The sequence below is a fragment of the Podospora pseudocomata genome, chromosome 5 (assembly GCF_035222375.1).
Source record: "Podospora pseudocomata strain CBS 415.72m chromosome 5, whole genome shotgun sequence".
In the NCBI taxonomy this organism is placed as follows: Eukaryota; Fungi; Ascomycota; class Sordariomycetes; order Sordariales; family Podosporaceae; genus Podospora; species Podospora pseudocomata.
Window position 1 is genome coordinate 3,667,640 of NC_085889.1, and position 16,750 is coordinate 3,684,389.

At 54.4% G+C, this 16,750-nt stretch overlaps 4 protein-coding genes across 4 annotated transcripts; 2 read left to right on the plus strand and 2 right to left on the minus strand.

Moving 5' to 3' along the window:
* Positions 1–468: 468 nt before the first annotated feature.
* QC762_508800 (uncharacterized protein) lies at positions 469–3,765 on the minus strand (the record flags this gene model as incomplete). Its single annotated transcript, XM_062891294.1, has 2 exons — positions 3,376–3,765; positions 469–3,316 (listed from the first exon to the last, which is right to left on the minus strand). Exons 1-2 carry the CDS (start codon positions 3,519–3,521, stop codon positions 469–471), a joined length of 2,994 nt encoding a protein of 997 aa, XP_062742626.1. The 5' UTR covers positions 3,522–3,765.
* A 163-nt stretch (positions 3,766–3,928) lies between these two features.
* SFB3 (COPII coat Sec23p-Sfb3p heterodimer component) lies at positions 3,929–7,542 on the plus strand. The gene is made up of 2 exons (XM_062891295.1): positions 3,929–6,159; positions 6,212–7,542. The coding sequence occupies exons 1-2, from the start codon at positions 4,338–4,340 to the stop codon at positions 7,429–7,431; spliced, it is 3,042 nt and encodes a 1,013-aa protein (XP_062742627.1). The 5' UTR covers positions 3,929–4,337; the 3' UTR covers positions 7,432–7,542.
* A 541-nt stretch (positions 7,543–8,083) lies between these two features.
* On the minus strand, positions 8,084–11,900 carry UTP22 (U3 snoRNP protein; the record flags this gene model as incomplete). The annotated part of the gene is made up of 2 exons (XM_062891296.1): positions 11,252–11,900; positions 8,084–11,200 (listed from the first exon to the last, which is right to left on the minus strand). The coding sequence occupies exons 1-2, from the start codon at positions 11,489–11,491 to the stop codon at positions 8,084–8,086; spliced, it is 3,357 nt and encodes a 1,118-aa protein (XP_062742628.1). The 5' UTR covers positions 11,492–11,900.
* Positions 11,901–11,965: 65 nt separating this feature from the next.
* On the plus strand, positions 11,966–16,573 carry SKI3 (Superkiller protein 3; the record flags this gene model as incomplete). Its single annotated transcript, XM_062891297.1, has 2 exons — positions 11,966–12,003; positions 12,304–16,573. The coding sequence occupies 2 exons, from the start codon at positions 11,966–11,968 to the stop codon at positions 16,571–16,573; spliced, it is 4,308 nt and encodes a 1,435-aa protein (XP_062742629.1).
* Between the last annotated feature and the right edge of the window lie 177 nt (positions 16,574–16,750).

Genomic DNA, 16,750 nt, shown 5'->3' on the forward strand with positions numbered 1-16,750 from the left:
AGACAGCAGAAGAAAGAAAAGTTTCCATGATGAAAAAACTTTCTCGGCTCGGGTTCTTGTGAGCGTGCCGAAGAAAGGAGCCGAGGAGCCGAAGGTAAGGGGGGAGATATCGCTTGCCGGTGTCGGCGGAAAAAGAAGAAAGCAAACAAGAGAGAGAGAAAGAGAGAGAGAGAGAGAGAGCACCTTGGATGGGTGGGATGGAAGGATGCATACCTAGGAACTTGGAAGCTCAGTTCTCACCAGTCCATAAGGTAGGTAGCCACTTTGGCAACAGCGTTTCTCCTAACAAAGCTGCTCTGGCAATTTGGGATGGTTTGATAAGTCTAACAAGATCTAACCCCCAGTTCACAAAATTTCTCCTCACATCACACTCAAAACTCGCAACCAAACATTCCTTTCACGTTTCTATTGCTACCTTTGTAACCATAATATTACCCCTTTCCCACCAGTACAACCCCCCTCCCTGTTCTACGCCCCCGGCACAACAGCCAAAACATCATAAATCTTCTCCCTCACCGCATAAAACGTCCCCCTCCCCCCCCCACCACCCCCCATCAAACTCCTCCCACCCCCAGGCCCAACCGCAAACGGCAACGCCACGCTCTCCAACTCTATCCTCCCAGCAGCACTCTTCCTAACCGCAACCGTCTCGTCAATCAACAGCGTCCCCTCCCCCCTAAACTCCGCCTTGTGCCCAGCATGCAACATCGCCCTCCTCAGATCCGCCAGCCTCAGATCCCCCGCATGAAGCGGTTGCGAAGCCGCCTTCACCGTAGCCGTAGCCGCCAGGTTAACCGGTAGCACATCCACCGTAGGGAGGGTGCGCGGGTTGGCATCATTATTGACCGTGGTCAACGCCATACTCGAAGAAGGCGACCCCCCTTCTTCCGTCTTCTGCCGTTTATTCCCCTCATCGTTGGGGTCGTCCGAGGGAATAAACCCCCCTCCGGGAAGTAGCACACCCGTAATAGTAGCAATGCCCAACCCATTAACATTCTGCCATTTGAGCTTCTTGGCCAGATAATCCGAGAGCTTCACCACCCAGGCGTTCGTGTCCACCGAGGCATTCACAAACGTCCCCACCGGGGGTGTAAACACATCCACCGTCGCCGATTCATTGGACGAGTTAGCCGCCAGCTGCGCAGAAAGCAACTTCTTGCAGTCAACCGCAAGAGCCTGTGATTCCTGCTCCGTTCCCGCGACGAGAACCAACCGACGGGGCTGGATGAGCGGGATGAGCATATGCAGCGAGCGTTTATCGTGCAGACCGGAAAAGTCGACAAACGCGATGCGGAGGTTGACGCTGATCTTGTGAGTGGTCATGACGAGCTTGGCAGGTCCGAGGACGGGGACGTCTTCTTCCTCGTCCAGTTCGTCTACTTCTTCCGTCTGGGGACCATTTCCTGGGGCGCCAGTGGCGCTGGCATCGTCTGGCTCGTCCGAGTGGGCACGGGCGGGTTGCTTTTCCCGTTTGCTGTTCGTGGCCTTGTTGGCGGCGTTGACGGCAATGAGACTTCGCTTTTTGCCCAAGCTGTCTTCTTGTTTGGTCTTGGCTGGGTCGGTTTCTTGCCTGTCGGCTACTTCTCGCTCTTCGGCGCGGAGGTAGTCTTCTGGTCGGATGAGGTCGCCAAACTCATCGTGACGTCTTCGTTGGGCTACTGCTGGGAACATGGCTTCTCGCCCCTTTTTACCCCTGACTTCGTAGTCATACACACCCCGCTTCTTGATGAGGATGTTGACACCCAAGTCTTCGTCGTTTAGGACGACCTTCTTTCGGCTGGCTTGTTTGATGTTGGCAGAAATATTGAGTGCTTTGCCCTGTTGCTCCGTCTCCGACTCCTCAGACTCGGTGGACGTGTCGGAGAGAGCATCGTTCAAGTCGGTCCAGGCTTCCCAAGTCATTCCACTTCCGCCATGTGAGGTGGCTTGCAGTTGTTGTTTTGTCGCAAGCCACTGTTGGTAAACACTGAGATCGTTACCTTCCAGCGCCTGTTTTGACGCATCAGCAATCTCTAGTTCTCGCCCACCGGCGTAGACCTGTTCAAAAGTCTCGCCACTGGTGGTCTGCTCTGTTGCTACACCGTCCTTTCTCTCCTTCCACCACTCCCAGAGTGTCCTGGCGATCGATGGCTTGTTCTCGTTCAGTGCTGGCTTTTCGGTTAGAAGAACAAGATTCCTTGCGTCACCGGCAATGGACTTGAGAACCTCCTTCGAGAAGCCCCACTCGAGGCTGGAATCTGTAGCTAGAATAACCCGGCCTTTTGGTTCAAGATCCTCCAGTGCTTGCTTGAGAACCCACGAAACCTGTCCCTTTCTCTCTAGCAGCCGCAGGTGCTTAAAGTCGAACGGCCCGGCCACCTTATGGTCGTGATGATGTCCGCCCCTCTGGCCCCTGCTGTGGCTTTCCTTGCCACCAGCCGCGGCTTCAAACTCCCTCACAATCTTGTCGTCCATCCACTCGAACAAGCTCCTGGCGTGCTTCAGAGTACTGCCGATGCTGTGACCGGCCAGATACAGCTGCGCATTTCTGAATATTTCGTTGTTGTTGTTGTTGTTGTTGTCCACCTCGTTCCTCCAGGCGTGCTCTAGAAGATATGAAAGCTCCAAGACTCTGGCACTTGAATCGACCGGTATCAGTACTGTCCCTCCTCGCGCAATACAGAGCTTGATCGATTCCAAGAGTTGCTCATCACGCTTCGCACGAGAGAGGGTGGCGTCGGGTGTTCGACTGCTGCACACCAGAGCTGTTGGTTTTCGGAGTTGTTCGATGACCTCGGTGCTGCCTCCCCCATGTCCACCGCTCAGCCAAGCGGCACCTGAAAAGACATTTTCCTTGCCTTGGTTCCAGTCGACGGCGTAGACAATAGATTCGAGCCCGTGCTGAATGTGCCAGATGGCTCCACCGAGTGTCCGTCCCGAATTGTAAGCTGTGACTGTCAAGTTGGTGATGTCTGGGGAGAATGGCGAGGATCGAGGCTGTTGTGGTTGTGAGTATTGTACGGCCTGAATATTAGCAAAGTATCGTGTGATCTCCTCGGGGGATGGTGGCTGAAGCAGCAGGTTGGGGTTCAATGATGGGGCCTGGGATGATGCGTAGGCCACTTCGGCGAGTGAGGACGTTGGTATTGTCGTCGCAGCTAATGGGGTGGAGGCATAGAGATCTTGTGTCAGGGTACGGCCGAGATCAATGACTGGGCGTGTCGCATAGGCGGGGATGGTTGAGAACAGGGGGATATGTTTGCAGCAGTGCGCATAGGCTCCGATGTGGGCGACAGTCGCATGGGTCAGGAGGATGAATGATAGAGTCGGGACTTGTCTGGAATAAGCAGTTAGTGGCCATGCCTATTGAATCATATCTATGGAAGGAATCCATACTTTTCTAGTTCCCTGAGCTTTTCAACAGCAAAGGTCTCGTCCCAGCCGACATCCACCAAGATCTTGACACCCCCATCGAGTTCGAGTAGCGACTGTGATGCTGTAGACTCGGAGAGGGCACCTTGTAATGGGCAGAAGCTAAACATGGCTGAAGTAGTTGATGGATGGTGGTCAATTGCTGCCGGGAATGGCGCATGTTTTGTAGTCAAGTTTGTTTCTGGCAAGCAATGAAGAAACCAAGGCTGAGCGCAGCAGAAATGCGCCAGAGACAGCCCCGTAAATGGAGAGCCTTTCGAAGCGCGTCACTGTAAATGGGACGCGACGGACTGGTAGCAGGCTGCAGGAAAGCTTATCGATTAAAGACAGGACGGGCTAAAGACACTGTGCCACTGATAGAAAACAATTACATGTGTTCTCCAACTCTTTACTTCCAACACAGTCTATTTAGCATCCTGTCCTAAGCGGTGTCGGGCGGCAGAATCATGGCACTGGCGCAAGGATCAATCCGGTCGGCGGAAGCTGCCGAGTGGACAGGTGGAGGTCCAGACGGCCAGGCACCGCCAACCCCTGCTTCCACCAGCCGCGGGGGCCTCTCATGCGACAGCCAAAAAAGGACAGCTCGACCTGGAAGGCCAAGGTGGGACCCCTCTGTTATTAAGAGAGGACACTTTCTGGTTCTTCTGATTGATTGTGACCAGCACCAGTCAGCTATAACACTCAAATCCCCGGTGACGATCTCGAGGACGACTTCTAGAACCCAAGCTTCGCCCAGCTCAAAACACTCCTCGATCGATCGATCCACAATTATCACCCCCTAGTGCCGGCCCCGTATCAGCAGCAAGCAACTTACATACAACGGCCAACTACCGAACGAAGCTCGCCAACAAGCCAAGCACCTGACCGACCGACTCGAGCATTGAACCGCCGATTTCCCATCCAGCTCCCGTCCCGAGACTGACAACATGGCCGAGTTCGGCATGTACCACGCCCTGGGTCAGGGGGAGAACATCGATCCCAACGATCCCCATCGTCGAACCCAACCAGCCGCTCCTCAGTTCCAACCACCAGTTGCCCCGAACCCCTACCAGCCCCAGGCCTCCTCCCCATATGGTGCGCCAACACCTCCGGCACAGCAGCCGTATTACGGCACCCCTTCCCCAGCCGGTGTTCCCCCCCCGCCTCAGCTTCCGGGATATGGAGCTCCCCCAGCAGGAGAGCCAGGTTATTTCCAGGGTCAGCAGTCTCCTGCCGATGATGGTGGTTTGGCCGCTCAGATGGGAGGAATGAGCCTGGGTCCTGATGCGGGCCACGGTGCGGCGAGGAGGAAGAAGAAGGACCGCCATGCCTACCATCAAGTCGAGGCCGTAGGATCATCACAGCCCTTCAATGGCATTCCTCCAGCTGGAACACCTGCTACAGCCTTCCTCAACGCCGAGCCCTCGGCTGCCGGTGCTCGCTATGGTGGCTCTCAGTTCCCAGCGCCGGTAAGCCCAGGCTTCAATCCTGTTCCAGCTTCACCCGCCGAGTTTGCGGCGAGGGGTGGCGGCTTTGGTGATGCCACTGCCTCCGCCACCATGGTTTCTAGCGGGGGCCAGGACAGAGTATCTCCTGACGAGATGCCAAGTGTGCCCCTTTCCCGGGACTCGGTCCAGCAATACTTCCTCACCAACGTCTATCCTACCTTTGAGCGCCTGGTTCCCCCTCCCGCCACCACCTCCTTCGTCGCCTTTGACCAAGGAAACTCATCCCCCAAGTTTGCCCGTCTGAGTTTGACCAACATTCCCGCCACGGCCGAAGGACTGAAGAGCACGGCACTGCCCCTGGGTCTTGTGTTGCAGCCTCTTGCCCCTCTCCAAGCCGGCGAGCTGCCGATTCCCGTCTTGGACTTTGGTGATGCCGGCCCGCCCCGCTGCCACAGATGCCGTGCTTACATCAACCCCTTCATGATCTTCCGCTCCGGCGGCAACAAGTTTGTGTGCAACCTGTGCAACTATGCCAACGACACCCCTCCCGAATACTTCTGTGCCACCAGCCCCCAGGGTGTTCGCGTGGACCGCGACCAGCGCCCAGAGCTTATGCGGGGCACCGTGGAGTTTGTGGTGCCCAAGGAGTATTGGACCAGGGAGCCAGTTGGTCTCCGTTACGTTTTCGTCATTGACGTCACCCAGGAATCTTTCAACAAGGGCTACTTGGAGGCCTTTTGCGAGGGCATTCTCCGTGCTCTGTATGCTCCCGAGGATGACGAGGAGAAGGATGAGAATGGAGAGGTGAAAAGGAGGATACCGGCGGGCGCCAAGGTTGGCTTCGTGACTTACGACAAGGAGGTTCACTTTTACAATGTGAGCCCGTCGTTGGAGCAGGCTCAGATGATGATTATGCCGGACATTGAGGATCCTTTTGTTCCGCTCAGCGAGGGCTTGTTTGTGGATCCTTATGAGTCCAAGACGGTCATCACGTCTCTTTTGACGAGGCTGCCGCAGATGTTTTCGGACATCAAGAACCCGGAGCCGGCGCTGCTTTCTACCCTGAACGCGGTTGTGGGTGCGCTGGAAAAGACTGGTGGCAAGATTTTCTGCTCGTTGGCTGCGCTGCCTACTTGGGGTCCTGGACGTTTGTTCATGAGGGATGATGGAAAGCATCCTAATGGTGAGCCGGACAAGAAGTTGTTTAGCACGGAGCACCCGGCCTGGAGGAAATTGGCCGAGAAGCTGGTTTCTATTGGTGCTGGTGTTGACTTTTTTATGGCGTCGCCTTCCGGGGGTTATCTTGATATTGCCACTGTTGGTAAGTATTACCTTTGTTTGCTTATCGGAATGACCCGCTGACATGGAACTAGGCTATGTGTCTGCCACCACTGGCGGCGAGACCTTCTTCTACCCCAACTTCATTGCTGGTAGGGACAACACCAAGCTTTCCCTTGAGATCAAGCACGCCGTAACCCGTGAGACGGGCTACCAGGCCCTCATGAAGGTCAGGTGCTCCAATGGCCTTCAGGTATCGGCCTATCATGGCAACTTCATCCAGCACACATTTGGCGCCGACCTGGAGATCGGTGTAATTGATGCCGACAAAGCCCTTGGTGTCACCTTTGGCTACGACGGCAAGCTCGACTCCAAACTGGACGCCCACTTCCAGGCTGCCCTTCTTTACACCACCGCCTCCGGCCAGCGCAGAGTCCGCTGCTTGAACGTCATCGCTGGTGTTAGCGAACAGGCGAAAGATAGCATCAAGTTTATTGACCAGGATGCTGTCTACACTATTCTTGCAAAGGAAGCCTCCACCAAGCTTGCTACTACTAGCAGTAGTCTGAAGGACGTCCGGGCGAGTCTTACGGAGAAGACGATTGATGTCTTGGCCATGTACCGCAAGAATTTCCTGGCTCAGGCGCATCCACCCGGACAGCTGGTTATGCCGGAGAGGTTGAAGGAGTTTGCGATGTACATGCTTGGCATGATCAAATCCCGTGCTTTCAAGGGCGGTAATGAAACATCTGACCGGAGGGTGCACGAGATGAGGATGATTCGCTCCATGGGCTGCCTAGAACTGTCTCTCTACCTCTACCCGAGGATGATACCTATTCACAACCTCGCTCCCGAAGATGGCTTCCCCGACCCCGCCACCGGACATCTCAAGATGCCCCCTTCCACCCGCACCACCTTCTCCCGTGTCGAACCCGGGGGTGTGTACATTGTGGACAATGGCCAGCAGCTCCTCATCTGGTTCCACGCCCAGACGAGCCCGAACCTGATTGAGGACTTGTTTGGGCCTGGAATGGACGAGCTGAGGAAGCTGGACGCGTACACGAGCCAGCTGCCGGTGTTGGAGACGCACTTGAATGCGCAGGTGAGGAATATTTTGGAGTGGTTGAGGGGGATGAGGGGAAGCAAGGGGTTGACGGTGCAGCTGGCGAGGCAGGGGTTGGACGGGGCCGAGTACGAGTTTGCGAGGTTGCTGGTGGAGGATAGGAACAATGAGGCGCAGGGTTATGTGGATTGGTTGGTGGCGGTGCACAGGGGGGTGCAGCTTGAGGTGAGTAAGGGGACGAGGTTGAAGTGATCATGTCAGTGTGATTTGACAGGGTTGTGATGTGAGGGGGGGGGGATGTGTGTGCTGACGAAAAGTGATTTATAGTTGACCGGTCAGAGGAAGAGGGAGGATAAGGATGGGGATGGGGGGGTTATGGGTGGTTTTACGGGGTTGAGGGCGGGGTATTGGTAGGACCGAGGACTTGGGGGAAGGGTTGAGGAGATGATGGGGAGTTGAGATGGTGGAAAGGGGGGTGAGTTTGTTGGAAGTAGATACCATAAAATGGAATTTGTGTCATGATGTTTTTGTTTTTCTTTTGTTTTTTTTTTTTTTTTTGCTCGATCTCTGGCATTCAATGACAATTGGGAGCGTGGTTGGTGATATCGGGTTACTTACTGGCTGCGGCTCTATGTAATCCACAGGGTGAGGTGAGTATATGGAGTTGGCTTAGGCATGACTAAACTGAACCAGAACCGAACTATAACTAGTTACACAGGTTTATAATGTCATAAGCTTGAGTGGGTTATTCAGTTTGGGTGGGTTATTTCAATGACAATCTTTTGAGCTGTGTATACTGCAATGGAGGGTATTGTTTATTAAAATTTCCAAACTCCAAATGATGCACACCGTTACCCTCCCTTCCATATACCACCCTCAAATTATGTCCAGCCAGTCAAACTACCTACCTCATCTCAATCCTCTCCACCAAATCCCCCCCCAACCTCGCCATCTCCCCCACCATCGCCTCCTTATTCATCTCCACCTCCACCTTGTCCTCCCCATCCCCCTCCTCCTGCTGCTGCCTCCCCGGCCTATAACTAGCCAACATCCCCCCCTTCAACACCCTCCTCTCCATCCCCGGATTCCAAATCGCCCCCACAACATTATCCCCCTCCCCACCCCAAAAAAACACCAACGGGCCCCCAAATACCTTCCCAAACTGCTCCAGCAAGACCTCCGCCGGGTGCGCCACCAAAGGGAGTAAATCCTCCCCAGTAACAACATCCAAATTCTTAAACTTACTCCCCCTCCCCTCCCCCACCTCCTCAGCAGGATCAACATTCTCATACGTCCTCATCGCATTCTTCAACGCTTTAGGATCAAGATGAATAAGCACGTCATACTCCTTAAGCGAAGGGACAAACAGCCTCCTCGGGTCGAGCAACAACTGTTCCTCCCTAACAACCCTACAAGCCGCCTTCGCCAGAGCCGTCATCCTCGTCGCCACCACCCTTGTCGGCTTCGGCTCATTGTTCAGACTTGTCCACGCGATACCGGTCGGCTCCTGGGTGGTGGCAACAAAGAGAACAGTGTGGTTCATCCCCGGGTCAATCTTCCTCCACGCTTCCATCCTTGTCACAATAGCAAAGTGGTCAGAGTTGGTTAGTTCATTCCCCGAGTCGATGATCAGTGGTTCTGAGCGCCAGTCCCAACGGGATAAAAATAGCAAGACGCGATTGAACCCGGTGGAGGGGGAGGAGGGTGCGTCCCAGGGGTAGGGCGACAGGAAGATGTGCAGGGTGACGAGCTCGATGAACTCGGGTGTGAAGTGGATGGAGAGTTTATGGCTGTTGAACCAGTGTTTCACCAGTCTTATCGTTGGGCCCAAGGCGGGGAAGCGGGTGATGCTGGTGTTGATTGTTTGGTTATGGAGTGGGAGGTTGTTGTATAACCTCTTGAAGGCAGCCAGTTGAGTCGTGGCTCTTTGTCGGAGGTATTGTTCCTGAGTCTTGTCCTTGACTTGTCGTTCGAGAAGGGACTCTTCCAGGTCGCTGTGGATGCGAAGGCGGAAAGCTGGGCCGGATTCATAGACCACGTCGAGGAAGGCGAGGTTTTCGGTTTCGAAGTGGGCGTCCTCGAGACCGACGTGGGTTTTCACCCCTTGTTTGCTGTTTTCGAGGAGGTTGCCGATCATGAGTAGGAAAGCAATCTTGGTCCTCTGGATAGCGACGATGCTTTCGGGCCATTTACCCGAGGCTTCAAAGGAAATGACGCAGTCCATTGGGCGAGGCCCGGACTTGAGAGAGCCAAACACCGGAGGTTTGACAGAGGCATGCCGAAGTTCAGGGCAGACAGGAGCGATCTGACGAACGCGCAGGGGAAGCTCGTCGAGGTTGCGGACATCGCGTTCAAAGGTGCTAAACTCTTTTCTTGCTACATTATACGAGGTTGTGTCGGCGGGTTTGATGGAGAGGAGGACAACCAGGCCGTTGCCGTAGAAGCTGATGTCGTCCTCGAGATGACCAATACGAAGGTGGAGCGCGAGGATGTACCGCATGATCTCCTCGCAGATCTCGAATGGTGTTGTTGACTTCCAGACCAGTGTCTCACGGATCGTGTCCCGCTCAAAACGACGCAACTCGGCCTTGTCGCCCCAAAACCTGCGGAACCTGTCGCATTCCTCCTTCTCTTCGGCCGTTGCGCCAGCAGAAGGCCCCTTGTCCACCACGCGGCTCATGTTGACGGGGTCAAACAGTACACCAACTTCCAGGGCGGCTCTTGTCTGGTCCTTGGGCTTTTCCGCAAGAGACCATTTTGGCTGCTCGGGAGTTTGAATATGAACAACCCTCGCTCTTTCACCCAGCTCCTTGTCGCCCAGCGCTCTCTTGAGCACTTTGTAAACCTTGCTACCGAGCTGCCAAATTCTGCCACGGGACTCGGAATAATCGTTTCCGATAACTTGGTCCAAAACATCGCTGTAGTTGAGGTGGGCAAACAAGTCAAACGTGTGAGAAGGCAGGTCGGCCCTGAGGATGAAAGTAGGCGTGAACTGGTCGGCAGAGCTGTCACTCAACAGGCTTCTGGTCCACTTGGCGTGTTGGTGCAGCAAAGCGGCTGACCAATGTCCCATCTTGAAAGCAACATTCAGTCCCCGAGAATAATCGTATAGGATCGGTCCAGACTCGATATGTTCCTCCAAATCAACATTTTCAGCGCCAAGAACGCATGGCTTCTCTGAAAAGTTCATCACTGACAAGAACTGAACCTGAGCCTTGAATAGTTGGGTGGCGCTGAGCGATGTTGACAACGCCGCATGCCCCATCCTTTGGCCTCCTTGAAGCAGAAGAGCGAGTAAGACCGACCACTCAAAGTGACCGAACCCGCCCTTGGAGATATCACCGCCGAACCCTCTCTGCTGGAGCCATGTCCGTCCCAAAATACAGGCCTTCTTGAACGCGGCGCACTTCTTTTCGGTCTGGCGAAGAAGTTTCAGGTACGACAGGAAAGACCCCTCGGCGGCCACGGTCGAGTTGTAAAAGGCGGTAGGGTGCGCTGGCGTTTCCGATTCGGTGTCTCTCCCTCTTCGGACCAAGGAAGCGCCCAGATGAAGCTTCCCCTTGGGAAAGAAGCCCTCTGGGGCGCATGGGATGATCCGTATTCTGTACTGCAGACGCCCCTTCGATCCCTCATCTGTCGCTTCTGGTGACTTTGGCTGAATTGCGAGAACGGGAGTCAATGGGTTGCCGTTGAGGTACTCGTAGGATAGCTCGGCCTCGTTTCCAGACTCCTTTTGCAGAGCACTCGCAACAACAGCCAGATAATATGCCCTCTTGTAAAAGTATCGCAGGTCGAGGTAATCCTTCTCTTGCAAAATCTCCTGCGGCAGAACCACAATCATGTCCACGCTGTGATCCTTTTGCGTCTTGACCATCGTTTTGGAAACATAGCTGCCGACGACATTGAACTGAGAGGGTTTGGCGAATGCGACCTTGTAGTTGGAGTTCTTTGGTGGTTGCGGATCGGGGAAGGGAATCTTGATCTTGGATTTCTTTTCGAATTTTGTCGCAGCCTCGAGAATCTGGGCCTGTCAGCCACCACACGCGCGCAGCAGCAAACCTGATGTTCTTACTGGGAGAGGTTCTTGAGACTTGATGGTCTCGATGGAACTCTTGATCTTGTGAAGCAATTGGTCGGCGCCTTCAAAAGCAGTCTTGTAGTCGATGCGCACTTCCTCCAACAACTCCTCGGCCTCTAGGATGAATGCTCTGGATCTGGAAACGCCGCCAGTCGAGACTGCTGCTTCGAGAGCTTTCCCGGCGCCATCTTGGCTGTGGTCGAGCTTTCTTCGTTTCGCCGGTCCGGAATCCATGTTTGCGGTGTTCGGAGACGTGTATAACGAGCTTCCTCCACAGATGCTGCTTCTCTTGCGACGCCAATTCCCCGACTTTTTTTCTGCTGGGATGTTGCGATAAGCTACTGCGATAAGCTAGAAAGAAGTCTTGGCAGTAAATTTGGGCGGAGGTCGGATTATCCCTGTCCGGCAGGCATCAAAATGTGGAGTAGAGACCTTGGAAGAGGTGAGTGGGGGTCGCTTTTCACTTCACTTCAAGAGCATCCCTCGAACAGTTTCATACCCAAGCACCCAAGGTAAGCTGGCACATGCTGCTTCTGGGTTTTAATTGATGGTGACTCGGAACTTGCAAGTACTGTGTAAAGTGAACCTGGACCTTCCCCGTGATCTATGGTAGGCACGTAGGGCTAGTTTAGGTCTGATGACGTTGTCCTACCAGGAGTTAAAACATCAAGCGGTTGAAGACAAATGGCCAAGCTAGATTTCATTATCATGGTGAACTTAATCAAAAGACACTCTATCAACAAACAGTAACTTAATTAATCATATCCCCTGTTTCTTTCCTACTGTTGACTGCTGTCTAGATTGAAATAAGGCAGCCTGGTGGGGGATTAATAGTGGGTCCGCTGCCCCTCCACTCCTTGTTTGCGCCGCTGTGGCAGTTGCAGCACGACGCCTGGCATTCTGAACTGAGCATCAACAGCTTCATTCATGACCCTCGAATTCACCATTGTTGAACTTGTCGTCGTTGCTTTGATTACTTTTTTCTTTTACCTGTTCCCAGAAGCCCGATGAGCGAGGTCTCATCCATCATCCCTCAAAATGTCCAGCACCAAGGCCATGTTAAAGTCCGTCAATGACTTCATCAAACAGTCGAAATGGGACGATGCCAGAGAAGCCGCCAACGAGGTCCTCCAAAGGGACCCCAAAAACTACCATGCTCACATCTTTTTGGCTTTTGCGCTGGACAAGAAGAACATGCTCGAGGATGCCGAGAACACCTATCTTGCCGCCACCAACATCAAACCAGGCGACACCCAGGCCTGGCAAGGCCTGATCAGGCTCTACCAAAAGCAGGGCAACAAAAAGCTAAAGCAGTACAAACATGCTGCCATCAAGCTTGGCGAAATCTTTCGGGACACCAATGAGATGTTCAAGTTTCAGGACGTTGTCGACAAGTTCGTCGACCATGCACGTACACAGGGCGAACGGCTGCAGTACGTCGATGCCTTGGACATCCAACTGCCAGGAAGCCCTCTGTACGAGGCCCTAGAAGGCCGTGTGCCTCACCCTGCCAAGACCTATGAGATTCAGGCCAAGATTGTCGAGCCCGAGGAGAAGAAGCGGATAAACACGCTTATTGGCGAGAGGCGCACCAGAATCGGAGCCCGCGTCAGCGAAGTGACTTTGGAGGTCAAGAGGGAAGTCTACCGCCAAAGCAAACTCGGCCACATCTACAGACAGCTCATCGACTGGACTGCCGATGACGAGCTCCGGCGCACATGCGAAGAAAAGTTGCTTCAGTATTGTTACGACCGGCTCTTGGCTTGGCCTCCTGGGGAGGAAAAGCAACAAGAGATGGAAGTTGTTCGGAAACTGGCAAACGACATGGTCATCATTAGACACCCATTCAAGTTTGCCTGGGACATTGCTCTCAACTGGCAGGACCACAAGGAGATCAAGGAATGGGATGTCACCATTCTCAGACAATATTGCTCATTCTTCCCGGACAGTGACCTGAACAGAGTCATCATGGGGTTTCTTACTAGCGACATCTCGCCATTCCCCAAGGAAACACCAGCGCAAAATGATGTCACAGCGGATGGTGAGCCAGAGGACGAGAGCGAGGACGACGATGCTGGAGGTGTGCCCACAACATATGTTCCTCTCACAGAGGAGGACCGACTGTTGATGATGACGGAGGGCATTAGCTCTGGTGATTCGTTGTTTGCGTACCGACTCATGGGCGAGTACTACCAACATCTCGAGGAGCACGAAAGCAACGTCGAGTTGATGCGTAAAGCAATCGACCTTCTCAAAACAGAGCGGACCAAGACAGGCCTGGCGTTCCGGAATACAGGAGATGCCTACTCTTTGTATCTCGGCACCGCACTTGTCTTTTACCAATCTCCTCGTCACCATCAAGAAGCCAAGAGCTTGTTCGATGGTGTTTTGGCGCACGATCCCACATCCACCCCAGCCATGATTGGCGTGGGTCTGATTTATGAGGAAGAAGAGGAGTATGATGAAGCAGTTGGCTTTTTGGAACGTGCTCTGCTGGGCGACCCAACCAATCTCCGTGTCAAGACGGAGGCTGCCTGGGTCAAGGCTCTGAAAGGAGACTTTGCTGCCGCCAAGGCCGAGCTCGACGCCTGCATGCCACTGCTGACCGAGAAGGGGCAGAACAACAAGGAGTTGCTCTCGCAGACGAAATATCGTCTCGGTTATTGCATTTGGAACCTCGAAACATCCAGGTCTGCCAGGAAGAGCCGCAGCGGTGCCTACAATCACTTCCTGGAGTCCCTCAAGAGCAATCTCAACTACGCCCCGGCCTACACTATCCTCGGTATCTACTATGCAGACTATGCCAAGGACAAGAAGAGAGCTCGGAGATGTTTCCAGAAGGCAGTCGAGCTCTCTCCATCTGAAGTTTTGTCTGCAGAGAGACTTGCCAGGTCTTTTGCTGACGACGGCGACTGGGACCGTGTCGAGCTCGTTGCTCAGCGAGTTGTTGACTCGGGCAAGGTCAAGCCGCCGCCTGGATCCAAGCGCAAGGGTATCAGCTGGCCCTTTTCTGCTCTCGGCGTGGCCGAGCTCAACAAGCAGGATTACCACAAGGCCATTGTTTCTTTCCAGGCTGCCCTCAGAATATCACCAAATGACTACCACTCTTGGGTTGGTCTCGGCGAGAGCTACCATGGCTCAGGTCGGTATATCGCTGCTACCAAAGCTCTTCTGAATGCCCAGAAGCTGGAGGAGTCACCCGATGTAGATATCACAGGACAAGAGACGTGGTTCACCAGATTCATCCTCGCCGAGGTCAAGCGTGAGCTTGGCGACTTTGATGACGCCATTGACTTGTACAAGCAGGTCTTGGAAGATAGACCGGAGGAAGATGGTGTCGCCATTTCGCTGATGCAAGCGATGGTGGACAATGCTCTCGTCAGTTTAGACAAGGGCTTTTTTGGCAAGTCTATCGACCATGCTGTGTCAGCGCTTCGGTTTGCGGTTGAGACTTCTGCGGCCATCAAGGACACTTTCAACTTTTGGAGAGCGATTGCCGATGCCTGCTCCCTCTTCACCAGCGTCCAAGGCCGGTTGTCAGAGTTTCCCAGGGAGCTGGTGCAAGGGCTGCTCGGAAGCGACGAGGCTGCCCCCGAGTACCAGGTGCTGAAGGATATCGATGGAGTCGGCACCGCCGTTGTTAGCACCAACGGCATTTTCCATGACAATGAGAAGATGGGAATCGACTTGACCAGAGCTATGCATGCCACCATCCTGGCACACAAACGCGCCGTTCACCTGTCTGCCAACGACATTCATGCCCAGGCCGTGGCGTTCTACAACCTGGGATGGGCCGAGTACAGAGCTCATTCGTGTCTTCCAGCTCATCTGAGGAAGAAGGCTACGAGGTATCTCAAGGCTGCTATTTCTTGCTTCAAGCGGGCCATTGAGCTCGAGGCTGGCAACTCTGAGTTCTGGAACGCTCTCGGAGTGGTCACCAGCACTGTGAACCCATCCGTTTCGCAACACTCGTTTGTGCGCAGCCTCCACATAAACGAGAGAGGTGCTCACTCTTGGACCAATCTGGGTGTTCTTGCACTCCTTCAAGGCGACCTCCAGCTTGCCAACGAGGTCTTTACCAAGGCCCAATCTGCCGATCCCGACTTTGCCCATGCCTGGCTTGGTCAGGGTCTTGTCGCTCTGCTCCTGGGTGATCAGAAGGAGGCCCGCGGCCTGTTCATCCACTCGATGGACATTTCTGAAGCATCCTCCCTCGCCACCAGACGTCTGTATTCCGTCTCCATGTTTGACCACATCCTGTCATCCCCATCCGACCTTCCCATCACTTCCTTGGTCCAGCCCGTTCTCGCTCTTGGCCAAATTCAGGGCCTCAAACCTCAAGATCTGGCCTACGGTCACCTCTCTGCCTTGTTCCAAGAACGAACCCAAGAATACCAACGGGCCGCCCACAACCTCGAAAACATCTGCACCCAAGCCGAAGCAGAATACGAAGTCACCGAGTCCCCTCAAGCACTCAAGCACTTTTCCATTGCCAAAACCGACCTCGCCCGCGCTCTGTTGGCGCAAGGCCTCAACGTCGAAGCAATCGAAGCAGCTGAAATGGCCATTCAACTCTCCAGCGACGAGTCCGACAGCGAGCTCACGGCCGGGGAACGTAAGCGGGTGCGCCTCTCTGCGCATGTGTCTATGGGATTAGCGCAGTACCACCTCGACTACGTCGACGACGCCGTCAGCTCCTTTGAGCAGGCGATTCAAGAATCGGACGGCAACCCCGACGTTGCCTGTGTCCTGGCTCAGGTCCTTTGGGCAACCGGTAAGGATGACGCGCGTGAGAGGGCGAGAGATGTCCTGTTTGAAGTCATTGAGCAACACCCCAGCCACGTCCAGTCGGTCTGCTTGCTGGGCGTGATTGCGCTGTTGGATAAAGACGACGAGTCGCTTGAGGCTGTGGTGTCAGAGCTGCAGAATCTTCGGTCGGGTGATGAGGGGGTGTCTGCTGCGGAGCAGAGCCAGCTGGGCGAGGTTCTCAAGGCTGTGGCTGCGCTGGGCGCTGGTGGTGGTGGTGGTGAGGAGGGCCAGGCGCAGGCGGATGTCATGTTCCATCCTTACTTGCCGCATGGGTGGGCGGAACTTGCTGGGCTGGAGGGGACGGCGGGGGATGGGGAGGGGGCGGCGGAGATGGCGTTGAGGGTTGCGATCAAGGGGGTTGCGCCGAGGGGGGATCTGCCGGCCGAGGAGCTGGCCAGGGCTTATGCCGGGACGGGCAAGGTGATGGATGCGCAAACGGCGGTGATGGTGGCGCCTTGGGAGGGAGCGGGGTGGAGGAGTTTGGGGGATGCCATCATTCGTTCTTAGGGGACTATGTTGATGTTGGAGCGATAAGTTTGCGGTATGATCAAGGGCAGTTTTTGAGATGTCTAATGTTGGTGGATTCAACCAAAAAAAAAAAAAAGAATAAATCAAGTATCTTGATCTTGCGCGTCTAGCAAAACGAAAAATGCAATGGGTATCTCTAGTCTTTTTTTTTCCCCT

Coding starts and splice junctions, on each gene's coding strand:
- SFB3 (XM_062891295.1), top strand. CDS start 4,338: ATGGCCGAGTTCGGCATGTACCACGCCCTGGGTCAGGGGGAGAACATC. Junction 6,160..6,211: donor TCTTGATATTGCCACTGTTG/GTAAGTATTACC, acceptor ACATGGAACTAG/GCTATGTGTCTGCCACCACT.